Source organism: Balaenoptera physalus (genome assembly GCF_965194825.1).
Source record: "Balaenoptera physalus genome assembly, chromosome: 1".
NCBI lineage: Eukaryota > Metazoa > Chordata > Mammalia > Artiodactyla > Balaenopteridae > Balaenoptera > Balaenoptera physalus.
The window spans coordinates 108,272,350-108,285,462 of record NC_138882.1 but is presented as its reverse complement, the minus strand read 5'-3'; the positions used below and the strand labels follow the sequence as shown (position 1 = coordinate 108,285,462).

Genomic DNA, 13,113 nt, shown 5'->3' with positions numbered 1-13,113 from the left:
CAATTATTTTATTTATGGAAGGACTTTTTTTGCCCCATTGTTGTTGTAACAGTTACTCTTAATTCCCATGTTTGTTTTTAATACTTGAATTTTTTTAAATGGTGAAATGATGAGGTGTTACATGGGGCAGTTGTCCATAATATTATCGTCATAATTCTTTACCTTTTTCAATTTTTCACTTCATTATATTTTTTTAAATCAAGCTTTCTCTCACGAAAAATAAGTTCAAATATTAATGAATGTTAAGCTCAGAGTTTTTTCTGATTCTTTTCTCATCTTTAATGTATACACATTTTAAAAAATAATTGCAATGTTTGTGCTCTACATTTTTTTGCTTGATGGGGAAAACCTTGGGTGGCGAGTTTTAGGCAAAACAAGGATTGAATTGTAGAGATTAGATGTACCTAAGTGTTGAGATTTGTTATACTCTAGGTACTTCCTGGTGTTTTGGCCTTTGGGCATTGGAACAGCAAGAATCTTTGAAACATCACTGAAAAAGAATTGTGCATGGGAAATCTATATATATACAGTCCTCTCTCTCCATGTTATATATGTTACTTTTTAGTAATTAGAAACACAGTGTGTGCCTGTTGTAGACCATTAAGCAATGTGAAATGTGTAAGAACAGGAAAGTTCTCCTGCAGTCCTACTCATCCCTCCAGGCAACCATCAGTTTAGGAGATTTTGGCTTCAGGGTAGGCTTTACCAGCCCCATTAGGACAGATTGGCCAACTGGAGATGAAGGTTTCAGCTGTTAGAATGTGGTATCTATTAATTCAGTGATTTTTTTAAACCAGAGGTGAATATTAGTGATACCTGTTTTTGTTTTTGTTTTTTCCCCCAAATACCTAGGCCTTATGACCTGTCTGGCTGAAATCAGAGTTTTCAAGGGGGGGAGGCTCAGGCATGTGTATTTTTTAGAAGTGATTCTCATATATCTAGTATATATCACTAATTAAGAACCAATATACTAATTCAGTGTGGGCTTTTAAAAAAGGTTTTGCTCATTTTGAGACTTTCTGCTTGCAATTTTTTATTGTTGTTGATTTTATTAGCAGCCTTTTTCTCTTTGTTTTGGACTCCTATACTCCGCGGTGTTGGGGTGTGGGGAAAAGTGAGTTTCGGGGTAGAAGACACCAAGTTGTAGCACTTTGCTCTCTTTTCCAAAAGTCTGTTAACCTTTAAACATTTTATTTCTGTCTTAGGTGTTTTGAAACTGATTATAAATGGTGCCTGCTAGAGAGTCACAGCTCTTAACATTCATTTAAAAAGGGAAAGTGAGGATGTAGATATAATTGAGTTTATTTGCATTTTATGTATCTCTCTCTTCCCATACATAGCTCTCAAAAATTATAAAGTTTAAGCATTTCAATTTTCAAAGATACTCTTTGAATTAATTCATTTAACAGATAACCAAATTTAAAACATATTAATTATAATAAATGTTTGGTTTTGGATTTATAATAGCCTTCATTTTAAAAAGTAATGTGAAGTTAAAAGAAATTTTTAAAAAATTTCATGTGGTTGCAATTATCTTTGAGTTTTAAGCCCATACAGCTTCCAGAACACTATTCTAGAATACAGTCAAAGAACAAAGGCTGCGTTCTATGTGGAGGACCTGCCCAGGGGAGGATGGTGAAATCTCCACCAACAAGCGGATTTACATTAATTACACAGAAGAATTTTATACTGACATTTTTAAGGACAGTAATCTAACACTTTGAGAGGTTATGACTATATGGTTGGTTCATAGTGGGTGTTCAGTCAGTGATTATTGATTGACTAAATAATATACATTTACATAAAGAGAATTAATGACAGTAGGTCTAAGGATCTATAATGCTAAGAAGTGGCTTCACTTTTTTGACAGACCTATGGTTCTAGAAATACTAGGCCAATATTTGATGGTTCAAGTTGCTAGATGCACAATCCATGTTACAGAGCAAGACCCTGCGCTCCAGTCCTCCAGCATCTCTTCTATATCAGTGGCTTAGCATTCTTTGCTCAGAGATAGTCCTGAAGCATTTAATATTTTAAGGACTATTTACTCTCAAAATTTTTTAAGTTCTTAAAAATTTTAAGATGCATAAAATTTATTGAAAAATGATACATTTTTTCCTATTCAGCTCCCGTGTTTAAGGGTCCCCCAGGATCAAAAATCTTTACAACCAACATTTTTATTACTTCTTATATTAATATTTGTCTCTGTGTTAAAATTTTTGTTAAAAAAAAAAACAAACGTGAGGGTTTGTTACCTTTAGCTATACTCCTTTGGAGGGGTTATAAAAGTTTTTATTTTGTAACATTGGTTAAATCAATTTGCATAATTGTCATGTTATATTAAGGCATTTTGAAGGCAGAATTTATAATCTGTTAATTATGAACATTTAGTGAACAGTTAATATATGAAGGCACTCTATTGATGAGGGACTAATAGAAATAAAAATATATTAAATGCAAAGTGTAGTAGATATAGTGCCTGTCTGACCTTAAGAAGTTTGAACTATAATTGAAAAGAAATATTTATCAAATACCTGATAAGATGAAAAATACAAGACCTAAGTAACAGAGTACTGTAATATAAAAAATATTAGAAAGCTGTATGTGATGACCAAGGGAGTGCTGTAATCACCTATTATATGGTCCTAAAGGAGAAATTGATTGCTTTGGACAGGAAAGTTTGGTAGCAAAGGAACAATATGGAAGATTTTGGGGTCGACTAGATAGGGAAGATAAGGGGAACAAACATTTATGGTAGATAGGATATCATGTGTAAAAGTATGAATATTGGAAAGCATAGGAATATTTCTAAAATAGTGAAAAGACCGGATTGATTGGAATGGAAGATGGCTTGGCAAAGTGAATTGTTAGAAATAAGATTTAGTGTATTACAAAACTTCTTGTAAGCATTTGTTATGTCCTTCTTTCTTTTTAACACCAAATCCATTCTTTGTCCCTAGAAAGAATTGGCCCTTAGTAATAACTGGAACAAAAGCAGATTTGAGTTGTTATGCAAGGTTTGGGGATACCAGTTTAAGGAGTTTAAATCTTTTTCTCTAGTACAAGAACTAGCAAACTATGGCCAGAGCAAATACTGCTAGTACCCTGTTTTTTGTAAATAAAGTCTTTTTGGAACACAACCATACCTATTCATTTACATATAGTCTATGGCTGCTTTTATTGAGTTGAGCACTTGTGACAGAGACTGTTTGGCCTGCAAAGCTAGAAAAAACTGAAAATATTTACTGTCTGGTTCTTTACAGAAAAAGTTTGCACACACCTTCTTTGGATCCGTGGGTCTTCACTATAAATAATAAATAATAGGGTTTCTCAACTATTGAGATTTGGGACCAGATGATTACTGGGGGGGAGGGCAGGATGTATCATAGGATGTTCAGCAGCCTTCCTGACCTCTACCTCATAGATGCCAGTAACGTCTTTTGTTTCCCCCGACCCCCGCCCTCCCCCATCCATCATGTTGTGATAAAAATGTCTCCAGACATTGTCAGATGTCCTCTGGGGGTCAAAATCACCCTCCGTTGAGAATCACAAAATATATGAATATCATAAATATGTGATTTTTCCCATATTAGTGATTTTCTTTGAATACTAAACATTTCTAATTTAATTTTACATACAAGCCAATTTTTGTTAAATTTCTAGTTATTGGCAGAAGAGTGACTGAAGAAAAGCGAGCCTTCTAATCCTTCTAAAGGTTTTACTTGCAGGATGTTAGAAAGTACAACCAGCTTAGTTTTTCTTCCTAAAGAGAAGATTTTCCGACTTGTCTCATTCCCCACATTGCCATTCTCTATTGTTTTTATTGAGAGACAGTATGGTATAATGGAACAAGCGTTGGCTTTAAGTCAAGCAAGAACTCAGTTGCCACATCTGTAAAGTGGTAATATCTAATTCATAATATTGTTAGGATTAAATAAAAGTATATATAAAGCCTCTGATACGTAGGCTGTGAAAATGGTGGTTGCTGCTTTTTATTTTTTTAGTTACCTTTCCCCCAGTTACTTTCTCAACCAATGAGTTCCCAATGGTTCACTTGTTACCCAGTGAACAGACTGATGCCATGTGGTTTGAGACCAGGCCTTGGAAAGGATAAAGAAACTTGTTATACGTTTTCATGGGTTGGGATTTTTTTTTTTTCTTTCTTACCTTATGGAATCTCTAGGTCCACTTTTTGGCAATTAAAATTTCCCTATTTATTCTCCTAGTCTCCTATCTTAGATAATACACCTGTCTGTAAAGGGAGTTATAAGTCAGTCGGTTATATGTTGGAAACAGGATAGCATAGTGATTAAAAGCATGGACTTTCAAGCTTGACTTCCTGTGTTCACTTTCAGTTTTGCCACTTACTATGTGATCTTAGATAAGACATTTAACCTCTCTGTGTATCAGTTTTCTAATAGGGCCATTATGAAGAATGAAAGGAGATAATGTGATAAAGTGCCCAATTTAGTGCCTTGTGACATCGTAAATGCCATATAAATGTTTGGTATTATTAGTATTTTACGCATATGCATAGTGTCATACAAACCTGAAAATTTATATGAAATAAAATTGGATTGTGTTATGAAGGGATGTTTTAAGTTTTACTAGGACTAAAATGTAGCATGAGCTTTTTATTTTGTTCTTATTCTTTAGGTATTACATGAAACCTTCCCTAAACATACATTTCTGATGAATGGCCTAATTCAAGGAGTAAAGGTAGGATCAATCATATATATATACACATATGTATATGCCTGTACACAAACATGCACATATATACTTATGTAAATATATGTAATTCTGCCAGTTTATTAAGTTAGTTGATCAGTCTCCTAAGTGTTAATTTTTACAATTGGAGTATATCTTGGGGGATTACTTAGCATTTTTTAAATGAACTGGGTTTTAAATATGATTTGACTCACATATAGCCAACTATGTATAATAACGATAAAGCACATCATAACAAATTTCCCCTGTGTTTTATGTGTTGGCACTTTCATTACAGAGATCTGAGTGCTTTTTGTAAACTAGCAACAAGAAAATAGATTGAAGAGAAAAGAACTATTTAAAAAATGCATGAGTATAAAATATATCAATATGGTAAAGTTTTGATTATTCTACATATTCTTTACTCTTGATTCCATTTGATCAACAAGTTTATAAACTGATAATTAGCATATGATATTCCTTCTAGAATTGCTAGAGTTGTGGTTGAGAATTCATTAGAACGTTTTGTGTTTGATATGCTACCAGAGCCCGCACGCAGATGGTTCTATACGGTCTTGAGAAATTTTAAAATTATATACAGACAAGAAACAAGTTGTTTATCTAAAGTTTTGTGATATACTTATTTTAGAAATAAACTTGTTTAAAATTCTTCTGTGGTAGTAAAATGATTTGGTTTTGGCTCATCAGTATACATGGTATATGTATTTTCTTCATTTAACTTTTTTTTAGGGTTTGTTGTCATTCCTCAGTGCCCCACTTATTGGTGCTCTTTCTGATGTTTGGGGCCGAAAATCGTTCTTGCTGCTAACAGTATTTTTCACGTGTGCCCCAATTCCTTTAATGAAGATCAGCCCATGGTACGTGCACATTATAACAACTAAATATCAACTATTAATTGTTTTCTGAATATTCCCTTATTTCTTTCACTTTTTTTCCATCCTATCTATGTAGGTTTTTATTTTTCTAATACATTTATTCTTTGATACAGATAAAAGGGCCTTTAAAAATATAGTCGCTAAGTAATATAACAGTAAGTAATAAAGTTCTTTGAACTAGATGCCACTATAGGAAGCATGTAGACTACCAGCTAATCTACTTTCGGATTTCACAGCCCAAATTTCAAAACAATATTTTAGGTACTGGATAGGGTTGCTAACTTTTTATTTTCTTAAGTAGGATGTTAAAAACACAAGGTTTATCATCATTATCTATATTAATTAGGAATAGATTTTGTTATATATCAGTAAAGTCCCAAATAATAGTTTCTTAAAAACAAGGAAATTCATTGCTGATTTCTCTCTCAATATAAAAGAAGTCTGGAGTTGAGTAGTCCAGAGCTGGTAGGGCAATTCCCGGGAACCAGACTTAGAATCTATCTTCATGCTCTGCCATCCTCCACTCTCACCTCACGGTCCAGGATGGCTGCTTAAGTGAGCTCCAGCTTGTGTCACCTTCAGGCAGAAAAGATGGAAGGAGTGGCTACAAAGAGCATACTGCCTTCCTTTAGGGAAACTATGGAATTCCCACCCAACCTCTGCTTGCGTCTGTTTGGTCAGATTTCAGGCATACGCTGCTCCTAGTTACAAGAGGCTGGGCTCTTGGCCACTCTGATTAAAATCAAGAGTCTTCCACTGAGGAGGAAGGGAGGGAAAGCTCACAAAGAGAATGATTTTCCCAAGATAATAGAGCCCAATTTAGTTGTACATTTTTTAATTCTTTGACTAATATTCTACTCCACTTGAATATTAATGTTAGTTAATTCTATATCATAGATCGGCTGTATTTCCATGGTGAATCTAGAAAGGTCAGGGCTATTGATGAGGCAGGATCTTCCTACCTCTCATAGGTGAGATATAACTCTGAAGGCCAAACCCTTGATGAATGCTAATCATTTAAATGAAATCTTACCAAACAAATTTAGGGCATGAACAAGTTATTTGCTGTGGAAAGCAGCATGTTAGAAAAAAATTTGGTAAGCAATAAAGTCCCGGTGGCATGATATTTTGAAAGTGCAATATGATTTCACTTGATTTTAAAAACTAAACATCAGCATTACAATAGAGATTTCTTATTCTCAGCCAGGTATTTTTGAATCATGTATAGCAAAATGTAATTTGCTTTTTAAAATAGCTTTTGTTCATTTTATTTTGGACACTGCCATACAGGTTGTTTTGCCAACATTTGAAGAACTAAAGTTAACTTATGGAAAAACATCTAGTTTCTATATATAGACTCAAGATAAATATAGACTAACTTGTCCCTCAGTTTTATTTACTGGATTTTGTTTTTTTGTGTAGTACTGTGATGGGAAATTGTAATAGATGAATTATAGTAGACTCTAGTTTGTTGCTATTTTTAGTAGAAACAACAACAAAGCCACTTAACAGTTCAACAATTGGGTAAAAAATTGACCTGAATTTTCTAATTTTAAGTATTCCTGCGTAGTAGCTGAGTTGCTATCGAAGGCCCACATCTAGCCCTGTTTACATAGTATCTGGGGCTTATGATTTGTAGAAGAATTAATCTATGAACTGTCCTAGTAAGCTGTTGACTGAAATTAGCTATATGTACATTAGTTCACTTATAGAAATGAAGGAAGATTAAGGTAATAGTAATTGTTTTCTAACCATTTCTTGTCAATTGTCTTTCAATCCTAGGTGGTACTTTGCTGTTATCTCTGTTTCTGGGGTTTTTGCAGTGACTTTCTCTGTGGTATTTGCATATGTAGCAGATATAACCCAAGAACATGAAAGAAGTATGGCTTATGGATTGGTATGTATTTTTAATCTGTATCTTTGTATCTGCTGAAAAACACCCTGTTATTGTTTTTTATTACAAGGAGTGCAAGCCTTTGCATTATAAGATTTATTTTTGCATAAATACATTTTATAATAAAATCATCCATTAGACTATATTAAATGTTTTTTCAGTACAAAGCCATGTAAGTTTTGATATTTTCATTCAGTATTAGTCACACATATCAGATTTGAAATTACAGTGGAATATTTTTACCTTATATAAGTTCTTTTTAATAGAATACTAAAAGTAAAGAACTATTTAATATGTAATGAGTTTTAAAATTACTATTATTTAATGGCTAATCTAAAATATAATAGGTTAACACCCATCTCAGGGATCCCAAACCTTTTTGGTGGCTTTCTGGGCCACACAGAGTCTCTCTCATATTTTTTCTTTTTTCTTTTCTTTTTTTTTTTAACTTAGCTTTTTTAAAAATTAATTTTTATTGAATAAGTCTGACATAATAACATTATTTAACTTTAAGGTGCACAAAGTGTTACTTTGATCCATTTATATATTGTAATATGATTGCTATTATAGCTATATTTATCACATTACATAATTATAGTACAATATTGTTGTCTATATTCATTTTACTTTGCATTGGATCTCTGGCTTATTCACTACTCCTTGCAAGTTTGTCTCTCATATTCTTTTGTTTTTGCTTGTGGACATGTGTTTATATCACTTTTAACATGGAAGAAACATTTATAGCTAGATTCGGCCCACAGGCAGTAGTTTGCCAAACTCTGAACACTTAATGTCTATCAAATCTAGAAATAAAATAAGTTAACAGATCACTGTTAGCCAGAAGTAGGACAGTGATGAGCTTCAGCAGGGAGCAAGCATCTTTTGTTAAATAAGGACTGAATATTGTGTCAGGTTGAATCTTACTTTTATGAGAGTCTGTTGTCTTTGATTCAAAGATCAAAAAATATAACAAAGAATCATGGAATTAAGAGGATTTGGAGGGAAATACCTATAGTGAGAAACTTACCAAAAAAACTAATGATCAGTTGTAAACTCAAGAACATTAAATGATATGAAGTTAATGATAGCCAGGATATTTTTAAACAGCTTTATTGAGATATAATTTACATACCATAAAATTTGTCCATTTTATGTGTATAGTTAAATCAATTTTAGTAAATTTATACAGCTTTGCAACATGCCCACAGTCCAGGTTGTTTCCGTTTTTGCTGAGGTAATTTATTTTGTCATAGCCAAATCTTTGAAATTAATAGTTTCAACCTGGAAGCTTTATGTATTGAAGGCACATCTAGGAAATGACAGTTTCAATCTTCTAGAAATAATATGGCTGCAGATAAAAGGGAATAAAGTGATCTTTGTGGTCCTCTTTCTGTCTGGCCAGAAGAAAATAGCCACCAGGGAGGAGAACTGAGGAGAAGGGAAATGACATGAAATACCTGCACTCTGATTAGACCTTTGCTCTCTCCTATTCCCAGATACCTCACTGACGCTTACAGTGAGAACCATTGCCCCTTTCCCGACTCCAGTGCCAGAGCTCTGCTCATAACCCAGGTCTCTCTGAGACCACAGCCCACTGTAATGAATTTCTAGAGCTACTGTAACAAAATACGACCACAATACAGTTTTAGAACATTTCCATCAGCCCAAAAAGTTCCCTTGGGCCCATCTGCCATCCGTCTCCACTTTACCTCTGACCCCAGGCAATCACCAGTCTACCTTCTGTCTCTGTAGTTTTGCTTTCAATAGAAATTTCATATAAATGAAATAATGCAAAATGTCGTCTTTTGTGTCTACACTTAGCATAATCTTAGGAGGTTTATCTATGCTGATACATATATCAACAGTTCCTTTTTTATTGCTGCGTAGTATTCCACTGTATGGGATATACCACATTTTGTTTATCCATTCACTAGTTGATGAACGGTTGGGTTGATAGCTAGATGTTTATGGTTATTAGAATTTTATGTACTTGTCAAATAAGTGCTTGTGTAAATAAGCACTCCTGTGAAGTTTAAATCCTCCATGCAAAAGTCAGAAAGAGCATACAAACAGAATAAAGCACAGAGCAGGGAGCAGAAGCTCATGCACCTCTAACATTGATTTCTAATTATCCTCTGAGGAGTGTGGTCTCTATCAGGTGTTACCTGCTGTCACACCTACTGTTGATTTGCAGGCCACTTTGTCCAGTAGGCCAGATATTTCTGGGATTAACAGTTTTTCTCCCCCTGTTTTCTCTACTTTAATCTGCATTTTCACCAGACTTGTATGGGCTTCCTCAGGATGTTAGAGAGACATGGTTAGAGATGGGCTCAATGCCAAGGATCGATGATCTCGATGATCTCGTTCTTCCTAACCCTGCCACCTAATGATGACCAAGTTCAGATTTGTGCTGTGGCTTAAAACTATTACTGCTGAAAAGATAAACTTTAAAGTCTTTAAGCTTTATTTCAGCCAGCTTTAAATATGTATCAAAGTAAACATTCATTTAATCTTAACTTTAATATTGGGGGAAAAGTCACAGTGACATTGGATTTCCTTAGAGTATTGTTTTAGACTCCTTTCACAGAGCACTGTGGAATTATGGAGGCACCCCAGGGGCCAGCATGCCTGGCAGTCAGGGTGGGGGGGTATTTGGATGGTAATCCAGGCCCCCAACCCTTCTTCAACTAAAACAGTTTTTTATTTTTAAATCTGTTTTTACTTAAAGTTTGTCAGTAGGATTTATTTAAACAGAGGGCTTCAAGGCTTAAAAGAAAGTTTGAAGCCACTATCTTAGAGGTTATTACATATTTTTTAGTTAAGAATCTAATTCTTTTCTCTTCCTGCAAAAGGAGTAAGTATAAGAAAACTGGCACAGGTAGGAGGAGGAGAGGGAGACTGCAGCAGGAGAACTGACGTAAGTCAGAGTCTCTGGTGTGGAAGTAAAGGAGCCAGATGTCCTGCCTAATGTCTTTCTATTGATCTTGGTTTGTTGCAGGTTTCGGCAACATTTGCTGCAAGTTTGGTAACCAGCCCTGCAATTGGCGCTTATCTTGGGCGAGTGTATGGGGACAGCTTGGTGGTGGTCCTGGCTACAGCGATCGCTCTGCTAGATATTTGTTTTATCCTCGTTGCTGTGCCGGAGTCATTACCTGAGAAGATGCGGCCCGCCTCATGGGGAGCACCCATTTCCTGGGAACAGGCTGACCCCTTTGCAGTAAGGTTATGCTTCTTCATTCACTTTGGCAAAAAAGGAATGTGTGATTCAGCGCAGCGTTAATGTTTTGTTGTGGATGTTTCTTTGGGGAAAACATCGTGATGGATTTTTAAAAATATTTTGAAATACTTCTCAGAATACTTTTGGGGAGGATGAGAATAAACTGGAGGAAAAAAGAGACAGCTAGGTATCTGTATGTACACTGCCAGAAGATATCTCTGCATGTTCTTAAGAATAGTTCAGTGTTTTGATATAAAACCTTGCATTGGTCTGTTTTTTGTTCTAGTCCTTAAAAAAAGTGGGCCAAGACTCCATAGTGCTGCTGATCTGCATTACGGTGTTTCTCTCCTACTTGCCGGAGGCAGGCCAATATTCCAGCTTTTTTTTATACCTCAGACAGGTAAAATTCTGTTCTACCAAGGTGGACTTTTCTTTCATTGTTTAGTGCCTTAATACAAAATATTTAATCTTGAGAGAACTTTAAGAGCAGAGCCTTTTAGAAATGACTATCATTTTTAAAATAATGGCTCACTAGAATTAACCTCCTGTTTAGTGTGGCTGATGTTGCTTATGTGTTTCTATGAAGACTTGTGGCTTAGGCAAAAAGAGAGAATTTTCCTGTCAAAGTGTGTCATTTGAGCTTGTTTATGTGTTGCTTATCAGGTGATGGGTTGCTTTAATCCGTTCACCTGCTCCAGTCTCTTTGTGATTTAGAGCATATATCTGTAAAGCAGCTAGCCACAATAAGAGCATTAGTTCTTTTCTCCTTGACACTAGTCTTACTAGGCAGAGATTAAGCCTTTATCAGTACTTGTAAAAAGCACAAAATGGTGCAATATTTATTTGTAAAATGGATTTTGAGTGCTTGATAGTGGTCTCCTATTTAGGAAATCGAAATTACGGGATTTAGATTTACTTAATCTAAGTTACATAGCTATTATTTTCAGTATCTAACACTTATTATAATTTTGGTCCTCAGTGAAAGCCAGATTCTTCCTCTGAGGAGTTCTTTGGTTATAAATGAATTGCATTTTCTTTTTCTGGCCGATTTAATGTTAATATACAAGTAGTTGCATTAATATGGTATTTGTTGTGCTTATTTTATTAATGTTTCTTTTTCTGGAAACCTTCTAGATAATGAAATTTTCACCAGAAAGTGTTGCAGCATTTATAGCAGTCCTTGGCATTCTTTCCATTATTGCACAGGTGAGTTACTTTTTCGTTAGAGGGAGAGATGTTCGAAGGTTCGGAAACATAATTCTGTTAGTATAGGTAGTATTGATTAGATTTTTGGGACTGACACGTACTAATCAACATACGATGTGTAAACCAGAAAGACAGTTTATTGATTTACACTAGAGTATTCACCTGCATAAAATCAGAAATTTTATGTTAGTCTTGTTCTACTGTTGATTCATTCATTCAGTAGATATTTATTGAATACCTATCATGTGTCAAGCGCTCATGATCCCTGCTACTGTAAAGTTTGCATTCTTGTGGGATAAGAGATGAATAAGCATGTCAGTGTAAGCATATCAGGTATAATGAAAGCTATAGAGAAAAAGGGCACAAGGGATGTAGAGCGTGGCTGGGGGCAGGGTGTTATTTTATTTGGGAGGGTCGGTAAGGCTTTGCTGATACAAGTGACGTTTGAGCAGAGACCCAAAGGAATGAGGAACGGTCCACTGGAATACCTGGAGGAACAATCCACTGGAATATGCCAGAACAGAACTACAACTCTGAAAGACAATTCCTGGCATGTGTAAGAAAGAGCCAGGGGACAGTATGGCTCTGGTGGCGTGAACAAGGGAGAGAGTGTCAGGAGATGAATTCTGAGAGGTGGAGAGGGACCAGATCGCGTGCGGCCTTCTGGGTCATCATAAGACTTGACAAGAAGATAGGAGGGTTTTGAGCAGAGAAGTGACATGAAAGTATTTTTATCTTGGAAACCCAGTTGGTAGCTGGTGGTTGTTTGATGAGTAAGATATTAATCAACGCAAGAATCTGGATTTTCTTAGGAGATATTTCATCTGGCCTTCAAACTATCTCAGTTCCACTCTTTCTCCTTTCTGTGAAAAAACCCCTCCCATTTCTTTCTGTTGGGCTTTGTTTTTTCCAGACTCTGTAAACGATCTACTCTAACACTCTTTCCCACCTTAGATCCAATCTACTAGGTTGCAGCTTTTTCTGTTTTATTCTACTCTTAAAGTGGAAAGTAAAGTCCATTTAATAGTACTCTTGGATGTTTCACCATCTTGGAGGTAGGATTGCTTCTGCAGATCTCATCATTTATGAATTTCTGGTAGATTTAGTGATAAACTTCAAATTTAAATTTAAATTGTATAATATACTTCCCCCAAGGCCTCAGAAATGTGCTCGTTAGCTTTGGGGTTATT

At 35.1% G+C, this 13,113-nt stretch overlaps 1 protein-coding gene across 7 annotated transcripts in view; it reads left to right on the top strand.

The window, feature by feature from the left end:
* Positions 1 to 13,113, top strand: part of MFSD14A (major facilitator superfamily domain containing 14A) — a 37,671-nt gene that overhangs the window by 15,643 nt on the left and 8,915 nt on the right. For 4 of the 7 annotated variants that reach the window (XM_082452319.1, XM_082452321.1, XM_082452315.1 and 1 more), the window contains exons 3-8: positions 4,657 to 4,719; positions 5,461 to 5,588; positions 7,389 to 7,503; positions 10,499 to 10,717; positions 11,004 to 11,117; positions 11,852 to 11,923. In XM_082452319.1, the coding sequence (XP_082308445.1) occupies positions 4,657 to 4,719; positions 5,461 to 5,588; positions 7,389 to 7,503; positions 10,499 to 10,717; positions 11,004 to 11,117; positions 11,852 to 11,923 (711 nt within the window). The remainder of the gene's footprint in view (positions 1 to 4,656; positions 4,720 to 5,460; positions 5,589 to 7,388; positions 7,504 to 10,498; positions 10,718 to 11,003; positions 11,118 to 11,851; positions 11,924 to 13,113) is intronic. The other 3 variants (XM_082452317.1, XM_082452320.1, XM_082452316.1) reach the window with 2 other exon arrangements.